The sequence below is a fragment of the Tupaia chinensis genome, unplaced genomic scaffold (genome assembly GCF_000334495.1).
Source record: "Tupaia chinensis unplaced genomic scaffold, TupChi_1.0 Scaffold000316_1, whole genome shotgun sequence".
NCBI classification, from domain to species: domain Eukaryota; kingdom Metazoa; phylum Chordata; class Mammalia; order Scandentia; family Tupaiidae; genus Tupaia; species Tupaia belangeri.
The window spans coordinates 3,276,407-3,295,401 of record NW_006159809.1 but is presented as its reverse complement, the minus strand read 5'-3'; the positions used below and the strand labels follow the sequence as shown (position 1 = coordinate 3,295,401).

Genomic DNA, 18,995 nt, shown 5'->3' with positions numbered 1-18,995 from the left:
TCCCTAAGCTTAACTCCCTAGAGAACAGCGGATGATTATGGTGATAACAAAGATAGAAGTTGTAGACTTATTAAATGCAAGGTGCTGTGCTAAGTGCTATATTTGAGGTATCTCATTAATTCTCAGTGGGAGGACTCTGTACATTGTTTTAGCTGGAAAAGAAACTAGATTTAGTGAGATAAGACAACCTGCCCAAAATCACACAGTAAGCAAGTGGCAGAGCTGGGATTTAAATCAGCCAGCTACATGCCAGTGCTGGGGCCTTTCGCATGTTACTTACGGACATTTCATGCTTATGTACCTTCTGGACGACTAGCTTAATACATGAATTACTTCAATAATTCAGGCCTTGTTGTTGAGTTGGTTCAAATCATTACAGGCTGGCCCTGTAATGCAGTCCTTCTGCACAGTGCATAGGGAGCTGGATCCCACATGGCTGACTAGTTTCAATCCTGGTGGAAAGGAGAAATGGAGGAGAAGGAATAGCAATGAGACCATGCTCTACTGGGGAGCGCTTTCTCCTGGCCCCAAATCCTTACTGTCTGGTGAATACATGTACTCTCTGGCAATTAAAAAAAAAAAGTCCTCTCCAAGGTCCAGCCTTTTGTGGGATAACAGCCTGCTAACCTGACTTGTTCCCTGCCTTTGAAGAGTGAAAATTGTCCTAGGGAGATAAGACCTACACAGATAAAGCAATTAGAGGGCAATATCAGGCCATATAATGCAAGCATGTGATATGATAAAGGGAGACTGGGCTGGTAGAGGTTGCATGGAAGCTGGTTAAACCTGAAAGAAGCCCTTATCTTGGTTGCTTGGCATTATATCAACAGCCATGCAGTGCAGGCGTCTATCAACAGCAAGTCAGTGAGTGGATTTATGTGGTGCCGGCAATATAAACTGAAGCTCGTACTGATACTTAGCCTCCATATAGCAGATGGCATTTACACACCGCAGGTTTCGGGCCAGCCCCTTCCACTTCACTGCTTTGAATCTTGACATGCTATGGGGTGCACACATGTATATCCCCTTGTTCTGGGGTGTGGACGGGAGATGCTGGCTAGAGGGGAGATGATTATCCCCTTACATTTTTTTTTAGCAGATGATGAAATCTGGGAATCACTATTATAATAAAAGATCTAGTCACATGACTAATACATGTTAAAATGGCATTTGAACCCAGGTCTGCTTGCCTGAAAAGTGTAATATGCTCAAAGCCTGTGCGATACTGAAACATAATCATGTTTTAACCCTTCAAAGAGTGGTTTGCATCTGTGGGGTAATGGTATACCTTCTGTGACTGGTGCATATTTTGTGCTTAAGAAACATTTCCTGAGGTGCTTTCCAATGGTGTTCTAAGAGCCTTGGGTTCCTTACCGTGTGTTTTATATGCCCCAGTCCCCTCCCTTCAATTGGAATAGGTCTATTTTTCTTTATTTTAATGCTTTGATATTTGGTATATCAACTTGACTTGGTACAAAGCATTATATTGTTAAAAATGGCTTGAAAACCAATGACAGGGGCCAGCCGGTTGTATGGTGGTTAAAGACAGTGGACTCCTGCATGGTGGACTGTGGTTTGAGTCCTGGATCTGGTGGCTTGCTTTCTCACTTTCTCTCTTTCTCTCTCTGCCTTTCTGGTGTGCTCATGTGCCCTATAACAAATTAAAAAAAATAAGTAAATAAATTAATCAATAATTCTTTTTTCCCCTTAGAATGTATGTGCTTGCCAGAGAGAGAGAGAGAGAGATTGACAGTGAGAGGGAATGTGAGAAATCTCCCCCCAGGGGGGATGGCCATGGCACAGTCCCTTCTTTCTCATTCTCCTCTTGGGATCTTGGGCACACACACACACACACACACACACACACACTCTCAGTGTGATTTTTAAGCCACTGGATCTGGGACTTGAACTGCGGTCAGACATGTGGGAGTCCAGTGACATAACCACTATGCTATCTGCTAGCCCCTAAATCAATAATTCTTTAAAAAAGAAGAAGAAGAAGAAGAAGAAGAAGAAGAAGAAGAAGAAGAAGAAGAAGAAGAAGAAGAAGAAGAAGAAAAGAAAACCAATGACATAGAAGACCGAATTGTTCTGGTGAGCCTGGTAACGTACTGGATAAGGAGCTGGATCCAACATGGCTGACTACAGTTTGAGTCTTGGCCCTGGAGGCTTGAAAAACACCAGGCATGAATGCATGCATACCCAAATCCATACAGATGGAGAAATAGAGGAGAAGGCTTGTAGTGTGACCTTGTTCCATTTGAGGGTGCTTTATCTTTCTCTCTGTTTTTTTTTTTTTTTTTTTTCTGGTGAGTTAAGAAAAACAAAAACACAACAACAACAACAAAAGCCACCCAAAACCAGAAGCCAAGGTGAGAGTGACCTCTTCCTTAACTATGAGGTTAGATGTCTTTAATCATGTGTAGTTTCTTCTTTATGGCTGAGCTCTTGTGTGAAGACCAAGGTTGCATTGTAATAGAGTAACTGAGATCCTGGAGCTTAAAAACAAGCTACCAGGGACCAGCAGATGGCGTAATGGTTGTGTTGCTGGACTCCCACGTAGTCAACCATGGCTTGAGTCCCAGAACTGGTGGCTTGAAACTCACACTGAGCATGTGTGTGTTCATGCCCAGGAACCTGAGAGGGGAGTGGAGGAGAAGGGATTGTGGCGTAGTTATCCAGCCCTAGGGATGGGGGCGATTTCTCACTGTCTATCTGTCTTTTTCTGTTTGTCTGGCAAGCTCACGCACCCTGTTGCAAAAATCTCTCTTAAAAACAAACAAACAAACAAACAAAAACCAAGATTGTAGGGACTATGGTGGTTCCCTATACATGGGAAATAAATATTTGCCTTAAGGCTTGTGTCTTGCTGAGTTATCTACTCAGACCTGGAGACTGATCTTGTTAGTCTACCTTTCAACTAGAGCACATGCCATACACCCTAGAGCAATTTGTTGCTATGTGCCAGCAGGCCCTTGAAAACTAAAGGAAAAGTAAGGACCCGCCCCCTCCCTCCCAGTTACCCACAGAGATCAGAATGTTTAGTGCAGTCACCTGGGGTCATCAGAAGTGCTACTGTAGGACAAGTAGGGGCGGGTCCCTTTATTGTAGGGCAGTTTAGAAACTGGATGTGAAAGTATGGATGTGTGTCTTAGACCCACTTCAAAGTTCAAGACTGCATGTCTCAGGCAAAGAGTGACAGGAAGGCTATCAGGTGTATGGTCGGATCCAATACAGTCCAAATATTCTGATTTGCCTAGGACTCTCCAAGTTTCAGCACTGAAATTCCCATGTCATAGGGAATCTCTCTATCATGGACCAACCAGGATGGTGGATAGTCCAAGTGGCCCTGGAGCCCAGACCTTCCTTGCTGCCCGGCTGAACGATCATAGTAGCCTCTAGCCAGCCTCCATGTCTCTAGACCTATCCTCTTCAGTGGCACCAGAGCCCTTTTGCAAACACAAATCTGACCTGCTTATGAACCAAAGTCCTTGGCAGTGGCACTTGCTGTGTAACCGTGTCATGTGAGCCCTGTGTTGCAGCCGCTCTGGACATGCCATTTTTTGGCAGCCACAGATGGGTGCCACGTCATATAGCTACACCAAATCTCTGTCCTGCCTATGGTCACCAAGCCTGCCCTGAACTTCCATACCATCCTGGGCTCCCTTTTCGCTGTCTGGCGACTTTATACTCATTAAGTCCTGGTTGTCTCGTGTTGCCCCCTGAGACGTCTTCCTTGTCCAAGCAAAGTAGTCATTCCTTCTGTAATGGCTCCTGTCGCGATAGTTGCTCCCTTTTTCCCTGTCAAATCAGAGACTAGGTTGGTACAGATAGGAAAGAAGCTTTTAAATAACAGTTTTTACTGCTTAGTGTTGATGTAACTAATTGCAGAACAAAACGTATTTTCTGGCAAGTTCTACTCACTCAGGTTTTGACTTTTTAAAATAGTGATCTCCGGGTTTTGAAATGCATTTTTTTTTCAATTTTGGGGGAACAGACACTGCTAGCAAATTTAAAGGAAATGAAATCGTGTGAGTTACAATTCCCTAGTCAGAAGCAGAGAGAAGGAATAAAATTGGAAGAGAACTGTTCCTTAAATAGCCTCCCTTAACCTTTGCTAAGGATAGACAGTGCCACCTTCAAGGATCTCCAGAACTCGGGGGGAGCCCTATGTAACAGCCACTTGTTTAAAAGGAGGTTCTGGAGCTTGTAGTTCTGAAGAAGTCTGTTTAACCACTGGGAGCCGTAGGGTAAGGGGCTGGGCCTAGCTCCAACCTTAGTCAGGGCACTGCTACTTCTCAGCGTGGTTGCTGTAGGTGAAAGGACACTGCTGCATGAAAATACAAAACAAAAACAAAACTGTTTGCAAGTCCTTCTTAGAGCACTGAGTGCTTGATGAGAGGAACAGGTGGTGATCTATTTTAATTAGTGGCAACTACCTAGTGATTGAAAATAAACCCTGTTGGAAAATTCAATTGGCCCCGGCCCCTCAGCCTTCATCAAATCCATGAATATTGTCAGATACCAGGCCACCTGTTAATACATGTTTTTAACAATGCTGGAGTGGTGACCTGTCTCAATAACTTACTGATGTCATATCAGCTAATATGACATTGACTATTAGATTCAGGCTGTTGGTCAAATGCCATTTTAGTCCTCAGCCTTTCCTGTGACAGGTGAGTTCCCAGGGGAAATTGAATCGCCTTTATCTTGTTGACCTTATGTATCTGATAAAAACGGAACGGTAAGCGGGCAGAGTGGTAGGCCAGGATGGGCGATGAGTCAGCCAGCAAAGTCTGCCAGAGGGAACCACTTGAATGTTAACTGTTGGGCAGTTGGGCGGAGGGTGGCACAGTCTCCTACTCCTGTCGCCAACTCCTCTTAGCCGTCGATCAGCTCCATTTCTTTGAGTATGTTTTTCCTTTTAGTAGAGAGTTGGTATCTTGTTGGCAAATCCTACTATGAATTCAGATTTTGACTCTTTAAAAATAGCGATCTCCAGATTTGAAGTAGATTTTTCTTCAACTCTCTCTTTCACCTGCCTCTGTCTTTTCATTGTTTTATTACCCTAATAATCCAGATGTGAGTAAGAAAGTCTTCATTGGCTCCTACTTGCCTACTCTTTAGGTGGGATATTTTTTTTTCTTTTTTTAAAAATTTTTTATTATCATCATAATCTTCTTTATATTACATTGGATTACATATAACTTTACAGTGTATTACATTGCTTTTTCAAAAGGGAATGCCATGCATGTCAGTCAATACAGAGACATTAATCTCCCCGCTTCAACATTCAATATCTTTTCTATGTTTTCCCCAATCATTATTATTATTATTATAGTTATTTTTTTAAAACAGTCAATCACTATTTCCCATTTTGCTTGTAAAAAGACTTTACCCATCATGAAATACTTCTCAGACCAATCCAGTTGAGAATACTATACATGTCATCATCAATAGGTAATAAGCCATATCTGTTTCTCACTAATGTCCTGCCTCTCTATCGTTCACTTGCTATCTTTCTCTATCCTTTTCTCTTCACTACCCCCATTCCACACTGTCCTGTTCTCATTAAGTACCTTCACTGCTTTTATGTCCTCCAATTTTTTGCTCTCTACCATAGAGTGTGGATTATATATTGAGTGGATACATACAATATCTTTCTTTCATAGGCTGGCTTACTTCACTCAGCAATAGATCCTCTATATCTGACCACTTTCTATCAAATTCCAGGGTCTTGTTATTTTTTATGGCTGAGTAGTATTCCATAGAGTATATATACCACACTTTTCCAATCCATTCATCGGTTTGTGGACATTTAGGTTGGTTCCATGTCTTGGCAATTGTGAATAATGCTGCAATAAACATTGATGTGCAAGCACTTTTCTGACTGAGCGTTCTCCAGTCTTTTGGGTAAATACCCAGAAGTGAGATTGCTGGATCAAATGGTAGTTCTATTTGTAGATCCCTGAGGAACCTCCATATTGTTCTCCACAGTGGTTGAACTAGTTTACATTTAGGTGGGGTATTTTTAATGAGGAGTATCTTCAACAGAGAGAACTTGGAGAGTGTTCAGTAAGGCAGGAACAGAGGTTTAGTGTAATCTTATGAGAGAACACTTGTTCATGGCTATCTAGAAGAAAAAAAAAAGCCTATGTCAACAAGCTTGAGGGGTCCTGGGTTTCTCTGGGGAGAAGGGTGTGCTAGCCCGGCCAGTGGTTGTGGTCCTGCCCCCTCGTTCACCCCCACCCAGTGTGGAAGTTTGAATTTGTGAGGACTTTGTCGTCCAGTAAGCCCAGGGGATAGGCTGTGGTTGCTGATAACGGCTAGGGAGTCTTTGCTTTCTTTCTCACCAATTTATGACTTCCAGGAACCAGAGCCATGGAAGATGTGGGCGTGGTATAAAGGGACGGGGCACAGGCTTTGGAGACAGGCGAACTTGGGGTCAAACCCCAGCTCTCTGTTACCCCTTCACGATCTTAACCAAGTGACTCAATTCCTGAGTCACAGTATCACTTCCTCTGTCCTCTAAGCCTGGTCAGGAGCTGAAGCCACCTCAGGATTTTATGCTTTGGCATTGTTAGTAAATAATCTTTTATTTAATGTTTATTTACTTCATCTGAGAGAGAGAAAAAAAGAGAGTCAGACCTTCCAGGATTACCACTCAGTCACACACCCCTAGCCTTTGCCAGCCCGAGCCAGCTGGGATCATGGACACACATGCCCCTGGTATGTAGTGGGAGATGGCGGCTCCAGAATGTGAACTTGGGATATTCCCATGCGGGTCCAGTTGTGTTACCACTGCACCACTATGGTAAGAATTCCTTATTTGAGGTCCTATGAGCAGCCTCATTGCCCTTTGTAGTAGGGAAGCCAGACTTGGGCTTGACTCTTGCTCTGAATTACTGGATCTGAACCTTGGTTTTCTTATTTATAAAACTGGCTTTATGATTCCTGAGTGGTTGAGGATTTAGTAGATGTTGTAAACCAAGTGCTCATCACTCATCAGTCTGTCTTTTCATTGTTTTATTACCATAATAATCCAGATGTGAGTGAGAAAGTCAATACTTGGTCCTAGGGACAAGGGAGTGAAGATAGGATCTGGAAAGAAAACAGAAGATGAATTTGATCTTTTAAGCAAAACTATGGTAAAACCTTGCTTCCTTATTATAGCAGTAGTGGCGACCACATCTACGAGGAATTGGAGAGACTTAAAAAGGGTATTGAGCAATCTTTATTCTTCAGAATTTTTAGAGAGATGACATAAAACCCACAAACCATAAATATTTTGACAATGTAAAAACTAAACATTTCTGCACGGCTAAAATAACAGGACAAAGCAACAAGTATCTGACTTGGAAAATTTTATCACAAATATACAACCTTCGAAGCTATTTTTCTTAATCTACAAAGAACTCTTTAGTTTATTAAGAAAATAATGAAGGGAATCAGCAGTTAGCATAATGGCTATGTTGCTGGACTCCCACATAGTCGACCACAGTTCGCGTCCGGACCCCGGTGGCTTAAAACTCATGCCGGGTGCGTGTGCGTGCATGCCCAAGATCCCGAGAGGAGAATGGAGGAGAAGGGATTGCGGCGTGACTATCCCCCCTGGGGGGTGATTTCTTGCTTTCTGTCTCTATGTCTCTCTCTCTCTCTGTCTGTCAAGCGCACATGCCCTATAGCAAAAACCTCTCCAAAAAAATAAAATAAAATAAAATAAAATAAAATAATGAATATCTTAAAAAAAAAAAACAGATAAACAACATGATAATTCACAGAAAGAGGAATTCATAGGCCAGTAAGCATTTTGAAATAGGGTAAATTTATAAACGAAAGAAATCACATTTAAGCATGAGATACCACTTTGACCTAGCAGGTTGGCAAAGATTAATTCCTATATTACATGGAACACCCATGAAAATGAAGCACACCTATGGGTTTGAGTGGAAACTGAGTTCTTTCAGGAAGATAATTTGTCAGTATGTTCCAAATTAAAGCATGTAATCCAAACCCTTTTCTTGGAAGCTGTCTGTTATAGCCACCACCCACCTTTCCCATTTTATAAAAATAAATGTATTTGGGATCAGCAGATGATGTAATGCTTACATCACTGGATTCCCACATAGTCAACTGTGGTTGGAGTCCTAGACCTGGAGGCTTCAACCTCATGCCAGGCACATGTGCGTGCGTGCCCAAAATCCCCAGAGGAGAATGGAGGAGAAGAAATTGCGATGTGGTCGTCCTGCTCGGGGATAATTTCTTGCTTCCTGTCTTTCTGTCTCTCTGATGAGTGCATGTGCCCTATAAAAAAAAAAATCTCTAAAGAATAAATAAATACATAAAATAAATGTGTCGAAAGACACCCAATAAACTTTACTAGTAGTTACTTTTGGGGTATGGGGAAGAAAAGAGAGATGCTTGCTTTTCATTTTGTCTGCTTTTGCACTGTTTGAATTTCTTAAATCAGGTGTTTGTATTTTATTTTTAAAAAGTTAAAATTGTTGCTCAGAGATAAAAGCATGCTTAACCACTAAAAAAGCCTTACCTCTGAGCTGATGGTCTCATATGTAAATCCCACAGTTAACACTCAGACATTTAGTTGAACAAACAAGCTATCAATGCCCAAATGCAATGTGAGATGGTTTCTCAGTAAGTTGCCTCAAAAGCCAACTATAACTGGTCCCGGACCCGGTGGCTTAAAACGCACGCCAGGCGCATGTGTGTACGTGCCCAAGATCCCAAGAGGAGAATGGAGGAGAAGGGATTGCGGCGTGACCATCCCGCCTGGGGGGTGATTTCTCGCTTTCTGTCTCTATGTCTCTGTCTGGCGAGCGCACGAGCCTTATAGCGAAAAACCTCTCAAAAAAAAAAAAAAAAAAAGAAAAGGCCAACTATAACTGTTCAAGAAAATGTTCTCTCCAGACTTTATAGGGTTCTTTGGGTTGTGGCTTTATAGGGTTCTTTGGGTTGTGACTTTGCTAAGAAACCTTCTGTGGGCAGGCTGTTTTCCTGCTTCAGAGCCCTTTCCTCGCCCTGTCCAGCTGATTGCTTCAGGCCCATAGATGTGTTTGTACTTCATGCCTCATCACATACATGCACTATGCTTTGGGCTTTTAGAATGTGCTAGAAGGTTCATGGTGTAGGTAGATTGAGCTACCGCTAGCAGTTGGTAGGGTTTAGAGTAGCTGAGAAGAACTAGAATAAGAGCTACAAAGGCATAGTGTGACTACTGTCATGATAACAGTAGTGACAATGACAGTTCATTACATTTTTAAACTTTTATAGTAAAAAAATTCACGGTACAGCACATGCACTTACATGAGAGAGACAGAGAGAAAGAAGACCCTTCCTGGCTTGGACATGCCTTGATTCCCTTCCTCTAGCCATCCGGCCTGCTAGGCTCCTAGGCACATGCACACAGGCCCAGTGTGTTTTCAGGCCAATCAGGCCTGGGACTTGAACTGCTATTGGCATGTGGCTTCTAGCTCTACTCTCTGATATGCTATCTACATGCTGCCGAGGCTAGGCCAGCAGCTGTTTTTGGATGGCTTACCACATGTCCATATATTCACATTCCGCATTTCATGCAAACCTCTCAGCAGCTGGGAGAAGTCAGCATGATGAGCCCTGTGCTGTGGGTGGGGCGACAGGCTCTGAGAGCCTGGATGTAGTGAAGCAACTGAGTTGGAATTCACATGAGGCCTGCCCACCCAACTCTAAGGCCTAGTGTTCAACCACTGTTCTAGGGGAGCCTCTCATTAAAGTGGGCGCTAGGAGATGGGTCTGACCACTGCCCTGACAGGTCGCCTCAGGATTCCTAGAGTCACACTACTGGACCTGCCTCAGATTCTGGACTCTGGGGTACAGCTCCTGGTTATGGTAGTTGTGGTTGTGGGTGTTCGTGGAAGGCTGTGCCAGGGAGGAACAATGCGGCGAAATGTGTCCTAGGGGAGTCTGTGAGGAAAACAAAGGGGTGACACTTCTTCCTGGGAACACATGTAGCAGCAGTACCTTATTATTTGTAGCTTGCCTTCAGTCCATCAGGAAACACTGCAGAACCCCCATTTCGATGGAGCCATGCCTCTCCAGTGCACACAGCTGGGCCGACCTTGGATGGTGACCAACCAGGGCCAGCCTCGGCTGCCCCAATCCCCCGTGGTCACTGATTCAGCGGATCGCATGTGTCCTGGGCCTCAGAATGCTGATGAGGCAGTTCATCTTTGACTTTCCTTTTCATCCCTCATGACAGCCACCACATAGCGTTTCCTAGAATCTGGCTGAGGTCCCACTACGAGGGAAGGCTCAGAACTGGAGTGTCTGGAAAAGTCGCCCGTGGCCACGAGAGGGGCAGGGCAGGATGGCGCTGATGTGGCTTTAGCTAGCTGACGACTACACCAAGTGCTAGAGCTGCCTCCGGGGGCTGCTGGGTAGGGAATGGAGAACCAGTACCCAAGGCAGGATGCTGAAGTCACTGCAGCTGATTCCAGGGGCTTTTTTTGGACAGGTTTCTGCAGTCTCCCCTGCTGTTATGGGCCCTGGAGGCTCGAGTGGGGGTGTGGGGCAGTTTGCTGGGAGCCAGGATAGAAAGTATGTAGTCCTCATTGAGTGTTTCCTAAGGTCTTGGCACGGTGCTGGGTGTTTGAGGCGGGCTCTCTCATTCTTCCCTTCACAGTGGCCCAATGAGGTAAGATGTTCCCATTTTACAGATGTTCAGAGGCTCAGGAACTTGCCGCAGCTAAAAGGCAGCCAGGGTTCTGGTGTAGGAAACGTGGGCTCCAGAGCCAGTCTCTGTATCCCACCTCCTGCCTGCTGCTGCTGAAGAGTCTCTGGTAGATGGTGTCTGCTCCAAGTCTCCGCTTTGGACTCCAGTAACTGCGGGTGGTGGTCTCAGGGGGCTGGGAAGATATGACTTTTCTCAGGGCTAAAGAACTGGAGGTGTGGAAGGGACCTTGCTGGCTCATTGAGTCAGAGATTTCCCTGATGTTCTGGCCCATTCCATCTTCTTTGAGTGGCATCTCCCATCTGGAAAGGGGCTGAATGTTGGCAAGCATGCTGGAAGTGAATTCCACCAGGAAACGACCCCACATTCCTAGACAAGGTGTGTGCAGGACAGCGGAGGCCTGGCTGAGCTGTCCTGGTTGAGGAGGCTGTGTGGGGACACCCCTCCACCCCCCACCCTGGCTGTGTTCTCCTCCATGTGCCTCTTCAGCACTTTCATTCTGGGCCATCCAATGGGGCACTTCCCTGTGTCCACTGTGTTGTTGTCTAGCATCTGGATGTTTCCTGTCTGCACTGCTGTTTCCTCGAGGGAAGGACTGCACCTCCTCAGTGTCACAGGAAGATCTTGACCATTTGTGTCTGTGCTGCTTTTTGAGGGTCTCACTCTCCCTTCCCCTGCTCCTGCATGGCTCTGTGGCTTGCTTCAGCGGGAGGCTGAGCAGCCTGACTCTTGTCTTACACGCTCTGGCATCAGCATCCCTACATGTTCTAATTGACCCGAGAGCCTTTTGGGGGGGGCACCTGCTTGGCATCTTGATTTGTAGCCAGTTGGACCCCATCCCCTCTATCACATGACTCTGACTTGACATAGGACATTGCCATCACGGTATGCAAACAACAGAAAGTAAATTTCGCACAGCGATCACAGTTTAGCAGAAGGCCCAGCAGCTTTCAGGCCTGCAGTAGCTTGCAGGATGTTGGGGGTATGAAGAGCAAAATTGAGCATGGGCCCCTTGCACAGGGCTTGCTGGACTTCTGGAGCATGATGAGGGTTTGCTGAAGCACCAGGAAGTACTTGGCTCTTGTGAGCACAGCTATTTTCAACGAAAAGTCCTTATTATTAAGAAAACCAGACAACACATTAATTTGTGTAGATAAAAAGTAAAATTCGCTGGCCACCCTCCTCCCCAGGAACCTGTATCAAGGAGGGACTCTGGGTCTTAAGCCTGGTTGGTCTCTGTAAAGCACTGTGACCTTGTCTTTCTCAAAGCTAATCATGGTTCCTCTTTTTTTCTGCAGAACACGGAGAGTTCCTGGCTCTGGACCTTGGCGGGACCAACTTCCGTGTGCTTCGGGTGAGAGTGACAGACAATGGGCTCCAGAAGGTTGAAATGGAGAACCAGATCTATGCCATCCCCGAGGACATCATGCGGGGCAGTGGCACCCAGGTATGCCCCTCTTCTCCCAACAGCCACTGCTCTGCAAAAGCCTTCCTTGGGGTGGTTCTTCTGCACCTTCCCCAGAGGTGTCCATTCGGGGATAGGAGTCATTGATGACATTCCTGGATGCGAGCACAGTTGTAGGGATCCCTGTGGGCTGGGGCCCTGGCCATTCCTGTCATAGTTCATAACCAGCGTGTGCTCACTAATAAAAGGACTGCATGGAGGAGAAATGTGAAATCCCTCACTGCCACGCTTGGGCCTCAGGGCTTGGAAGAGGAGTAGGTCTAATTCTTTCCACCACACCAGGCCACCTCCTGGGAAAGGAATTTCTGACCATGGGTAGAACATGCGGGGAGGTATTTTTAGGCCCTTTATTTATCTTTGGGAGGTGGCCCTGAACAGGGAAAATCTGCTTCCTTCATCTGATGCTGAGGTTGGAAATGGGAAACTGGATTCTTGGGACTGTGGTATTTTACCTCTACCGAAGTTGTCCCAGAGCTCCAAGTACCATGTCAAGAAGGGCACAGAGAGGGTCGCAGCTTCTCCACTGCTCCCTCAGGCCTACACCATGCTGACGAGTTGCAGACATTGAGTCCTGCATTGGGGCAATCTCGCTGTGTGGTTTTGGGCGAGTGCTAGCACCTGGCAGAGCTTCCGTTTATTCATCAGTAAAGAGGGATGATAATACCTAGATGCTGGTGTGGGTTAGAGGAGACTGTGTCTGCTAAATATTTAACACGATGCCTACATATAAATGGTGGTCATACAATTCTTTTTTACTTTTTTGAGAGACTTTGCTATAGAGCACGTGTACTCCTTGGAGAGACAGAGAGACCGAAAGTGAGAAATCACTCCCCCCACCTACCCCCTGGGGGGATGACCTCGCTGCAATCCCTTCTTGTGCATTATACTCTCGGGATCTTGGGTATGCACCCACGTGCGCCTGGCATGAGTTTTAAGCCACCAGGTCCGGCATTTGAACCAAGGTCTACTACGTGGGAGTCCAGTGATGTAACCATTATGCCATCTGCAGGTCTCAATGGTCTTACAAGTCTTTTGGGAGGTGTTATTGTCTGTTCATCAAATTGCTTCTTCCTACTCTGCTCAGTCTGGCCAGTAATGGCATTGTTTGCTATCATGGGGGATATGGTTAGCTTTTCTTCCCATTGCTTCCACCTCTCCAGATTACAAATATTTGAGAACCAAGTATACAAAACCAAACCAAAAAGAACACCTGGTGTTTGGCTGTGATTGTCAAGAAGACTTGTAGCATGATGATGATGGATTGGGTGGATTTTTAAGTTTTAAGACAACGGCAGACTCAATGCATTTCTATCTGATCTCCACAGCCTGCTGCTCTGACCTTGTCGACATGGCAGGCCCAGATATCTCATAGCCCACACGGCACCTTCCCCAGGATCTGGGGAGGGCTGGGAACTCCTGAAGACAATAAAGTGTGTCTTTGCCAGTCCAGAGGGAGAACTCAAGACCTGAGAAAAGTTTTACTTGAAAAACTTACCTTATAAATGTCAAACTACCTAGTGAGAAGGCGTGAAGAAAATTACATCTATCCTCCTTATAAACTGAATGCTTTAGTCCAAATTAAAACAAAAAACAAAAAAACAAAAAACTATGATGATCACCTGGAAGAAATCCTCCTTATAAACTGAATGCTTTAGTCCAAAATAAAAAACAAATAAACAAACAAACAAACAAAAAACTATGACGATCATCTGGAAGAAATAATAAAAACTATTGAGATATCAAAAATATTTTGAATAAATTGAAAAATAATATAAAAATGAAAGCGGTCAACCCTGTGTCCTAGTGGTTAAGGAAGCTAGATCCCACATGGCCAACCACGCAGTTCAAATCCCAGTCCTAGTGGCTTCAAAAACATCATGGGCATGTGTGCATAAGTGCCCCAAATCCTGACCGTGTAGAAAAATGGAGAAGGGATTGTAGTGTGATCATGCCCCGTGGAGTGCTTTCTCCTCCCTCTCTCTGCCTCTGTCTTTTTCTTGTTGAGTGTACATGCCCTCTGGCAACTTACAAAAGAGAAAAAAGAAACAGAAAGGTGAGGAGGAAATATTTATTTCCTTAAGGAAGGGAAAGAACTTATATGCCTGAAAGCAAAAGAAATGCTTGAGAAAACCACTGGAAGGAATTTCATATTGGCTATTTTAGTGGTGGAATTACTGGTGCTATTTTCTCCTACTCCCTCTAGGGAGTAGGTACTAGGTTTCAATATATGTATTTTAGTTTACTTATTTCTCTTGTAAGAGTGAGAGACAGAGAGAGAAGAGAGGGAGAGAGAGAGGAGAGACAGACCAGCAACCGTAACAGAATCTCATGCTACCATCTCCCTCAGCCTTCCTAGCTTTCCCAGGACCATGGACACGTGTGTCCAGCATGGACAGGTCAACCAGTGAACCAAAACTGTGGACTTCCATATGGATCCAGCATTGCTGAGCAGTGCATTACTGCTGCGCTACCTAGCCAGTTAGCGATAGTTTAATAAAAGGAAAACGAATAGATTTTAAAAATGCAAATTTGTTAAAGCCAAGACCAAATCACCAAACCCCAAATTTGGAAAGGTTTTAGAACTATGGACCTGGGCAGTGCAGGTCCTGAGGTAAAATCTGTCTCTGGCATGTTAATTAGCATGTGGGAGCAGTGGTTTGCAAAGCTGAATATCAATCACTTCAAGACTTTTAGTGTGTATCTTTGATGTGTACTTCGTGAGAAGAGGAGTGAGCAGAGTCTGTGACTAACAGGGGAAAGGAAACCTTCCTAACTTCATGAAGTGAGGCTTTTTGAGCCTTTTTATGGCAGGAGAGTGTTAGCTCTTTTCCCCAACATCTTATCTTTCACTCCTCAGCTAACATAAAAGGAGGCAGTCTAACAACTCAACGAAGCAGCTGATCTCCTCTTCCCCAGGATTAAAAAGGTGCAGGGACCAGCAGTTGGCATAATGGCTATGTTGCTGGACTCCCATGTAGTTGACTGTGGTTCGAGTCCCAGACCTGGTGGCTTAAGCTCACGCCGGGTGCATGTGTGTGCGTGCCCAAGATCCTGAGAGGAGATCTATTGCTGAGTGAAGTAAGCCAGGCTATGGAAGGAAGATATTGTATGTATCCACTTAATATTACCGACGATCTGCACTCTATGGTAGAGAGTGAAATATTGGAGGACATAAAAGCAGTGAAAGTACTTAACGAGAATAAGACTGTGGAATGGGGGGGTGAAGAGAAGAGGATAGAGAAAGATAGCAAGAGAACAAATAGAGAGGCAGGACGTTAGTGAGAAGCAGTTATAGCTTATTACCTGTTGATGATGACATGTATAGTATTCTCAACTGGATTGGTCTGAGAAGTATTTCATGATGGGTAAAGTCTTTTTACAAGCAAAATGAGAAATAGTGATTGTTTAAAAAATAATTGGAATAATAATAATGAAGATTGGGAAAAACAATGAAAAGATATTGAATGATGAAGTGGGGAGATTAATGTCTCTGTATTGACTGACATGCATGGCATTCCCTTTTGCAAAAGCAGTGTAATACACTGTAACGTTATATGCAATCCAATGTAATATAAACAAGATTATGATGATAATAAATAAATAAATAAATAAATAAATAAATAAACAAATAATTAAAAACAAAACAAAAAACCTCTCCGAAAAAAAAGAAAAGTAAAGGTGTAGTTTCTGGGGCCAGCAGATGGTGTAACGGTTACATTACTGGATTCCTTCATGGCCGACTGCAGTTTGAGTCTCAGACCTGGTGGCTTAAAACTTACAATAGGTGCATGTGCGTGCATGCCCACGATCCCGGGAGGAGAATGAAGGAGAAGGGAGTGTGGTGTGGCCATCACTCCTGGGGGGGCTCTCTGGGGGATGATTTCTCACTTTCCCTCTCACTTTCTGTCTCTCTCTGGTAAGCACATGCACCCTAAGTCAAAAACCTCTTTAAAAAAGAAGAGGTGCAGGTTCTTTAAACCCAGCTCTAGTCAATGGCACTTTCTGCAGTGGTGGACCTGTTCTGCATCTGCTGTGCAATACAGTGGCCACTACCACCGGGGCACTGCACACTCAAAATGTAGCTAGTGTGACTGATAAAGTACGTTCTTATTTTTATTTTTAATTTTTCCACAGGGTGTATGTGCTTGCTGGAGAAAAAAGAGAGAGTTAGGAGAACTCCCCATGGGGAATGATCATACCACAAACCCATCTCGTCCATTTCTCCCTCCTTTTGGGATTTTGGGCACACATGCACACACGCCTGACATATTTTTCAAGCTTTGGGGTCTGGAATTCAAGCCCTGTAGTCAGCCATGTGAGATCTAGTCAACTTCACCACCACACCATGGGCTGGCCTGAATTTTTAGTTTTTAAATGTTGTTATTTACTCATTTATTCTACAAGAGAGAAATGTAGAGAGAGGCAGCACTTCCAATAGGGTCTCAACTGCATGACCTACCTCGCCTCAGCTGGCCTCAGACCAGAGGCACACGTGTCGGGTACATTCAGTGAGGTCTCCTGATATGAACCTGGAAACTGCCCATGCGGGTCCACCTTGTGGAGCATTGGGTTTTACTACTGCACTACAGTCTGGGCCCCTGAATTTTTCATTTTAAAATATTCTAATTAGGAGCCAGCATTTGGTGTGGTGATTAAGGTGCCAGACTCCTACATGTGTCAATGCAGTTTGAGTCCCAGGTGGCTTGGAAGTTGTATACCCAACACCCTGAGAGGAAAGTGGAAGGAGAAGGGATTGTGGTGTGGCCATACCCCCAGTGGGTGATTTCTCACTTTTTCTCTGTCTCTTTCTGTCTTTGGTGAGTGCATGCACTTTTGGAAAAAAAAAAATCTTAAAAAAATAAAAAATTTGAATTAATCAAAATAGCTACAGGTGGCCACTGGATACTTCATTGGGCAGAGCAGTATTTCCTTCCTCTTCACTGCCTTCCTCTTCTCTGCCTCCCCGTTGGGAGCGCACCTAGAAAAGGGGCAGTGGTCAGGGCTGGGGGAGGGGAACCGTGTTTCCTTTTGCCTCATCCCTTGAAAAGCTCCTCTCCCTCCTGCCAATCTTTGATGATTAGCCTTATCTTTTTGCACAGCTTTTGCACTTCCTTTGTTTTGGATAAAAACTGTGTCCTAAAGACCATTTTGACTTGAGTACCAGGATGAAGGTGCTGGGAATTTAAGATATGTAATTTGTCTAAGATCAACTTTCCAACAGGACTTGCTGATGATCTCTCTAGAATCCCTGTTTATATATGAATCCATATTGTATATTAAATACTTGGGAGTTGGCTTCTGTGGCACTGGTGATCCCCTTGGCAAGAGAGCCCTCTCCTTGCCCAGCTCTTGAATGTTTTGGCTTAGAGGTCAAAGGTTCAGCATCGGCTCTGGTTAACTAAGCACAGGACCAAACAGAGACACAGAATTGATACAGGAAGTTTGATTAGAGCTGGTCGCCTTTCAGATAAGAGTGGCCTTATCTTCCTGGGTTCCTCTTGCAAATCATGCCCAAAGCATCAGGGGAGCCAATAGGCCTGTCTACCTGCCTCCCCAACCTCTCAGTTCCTTTGTAAATGCAAATACTTATAGTGGTTAAGTGCAGTGGTTTTAGGACCACCGTATCAGGCTTACCATCAGGATTACCTTGAAGACTTATTACTAGATGGCTGAGCCCCATCTTCTGGGGTGAGGTCCTAGAATTTGCCTTTTTTTTTTTTTTTTTTTTTTTTTGGGGGTTTTTTCTATAGGGCACCGGTTCTCGCCACACTGCTATAGGGCACATGTGCTCGCCAGACAGAGAGAGAGAGAGAGAGAGAAAGCAAGAAATCACTCCGCAAGGGGATGGTCATGCCACAATCCCTTCTCCTCCATTCTCCTCTTGGGATCTTGGGCACCCACACCCACACGCCCCACATGAATTTTAAGCCACCGGGTCCGGGACTCGAACCATGATCGACTACATGGGAGTCCAGGGACATAGCTATTACGCTAACTACTGGTCCCTAGAATTTGCATTTATAATACCCAGGGGATGGTGGTGCTAGGACCACGTCTGGGGAACCAATGGTTTAGTTGACTCTTCCTTGCTTCTTCCTGGAGAGGAAAAGGGCAGTTGTCCTCTTCCACGCCTCCCTTGGCTTTTATATTTTTGTCAGTTGGTCAATCTTGTTTTTGGAATCTGATCAGCGTCTCTGGCCTCTGCTTACTTTTTGCACCAGAATGCCCGGGCTTAACCTTGAAGTATTGGAGGGCTACCAGCTTCTCTTAGAGTACTTAGCAGGCAAAAGGGAAGGCAGAGGCTTGTGGGCTTGGTGCTGATTGAAAGCCTGGCTTATAGTGAATACAGCTTTTTCTAAGGCTTGGGAGTTGTAGGTCCTACCCAGTGTGGTCACAGTTGTGAGGCTGCCCATCCACAAAACTCTGTTTATTCTTCGGGGCTCTTCAGGCACTCACTGGGTGTTCCATTTAGAAATCAGAAAACAAAGATAACTTATTTGAATTGCCCCAGGAGATTAATTTTCTAGAAAGGAGGGAAAATAGAAAAGTTATTTATTCTTGTTAAGTAGGTTCATAGAATGCCAACAGAGAATGCTCTACCCCTCCCGCCTCACAAGAGATATGGAGGCTGAACTACTTCTTGGCAGTGAGAGGTACTGTCTTTTCTTGTAAGACAGTCATCTGGGTGTCCATGTCAGGGGGTTTCTGACAGGGCCACCAGAGGATGTTCTGTTCCCAGGGCATGCGATGACTTTCTGATTAGCGCTGGCCATGGTTTCCTCTCTCTCTCAGGGTTACTTTGACAGC

At 44.8% G+C, this 18,995-nt stretch overlaps 1 protein-coding gene across 2 annotated transcripts in view; it reads left to right on the top strand.

Moving 5' to 3' along the window:
* Positions 1 to 18,995, top strand: part of HK2 (hexokinase 2) — a 71,284-nt gene that overhangs the window by 28,629 nt on the left and 23,660 nt on the right. For both annotated transcript variants that reach the window (XM_027772940.1, XM_006151198.3), the window contains exon 3: positions 12,022 to 12,170. In XM_027772940.1, coding sequence (XP_027628741.1) covers positions 12,022 to 12,170 — 149 coding nt within the window. The remainder of the gene's footprint in view (positions 1 to 12,021; positions 12,171 to 18,995) is intronic.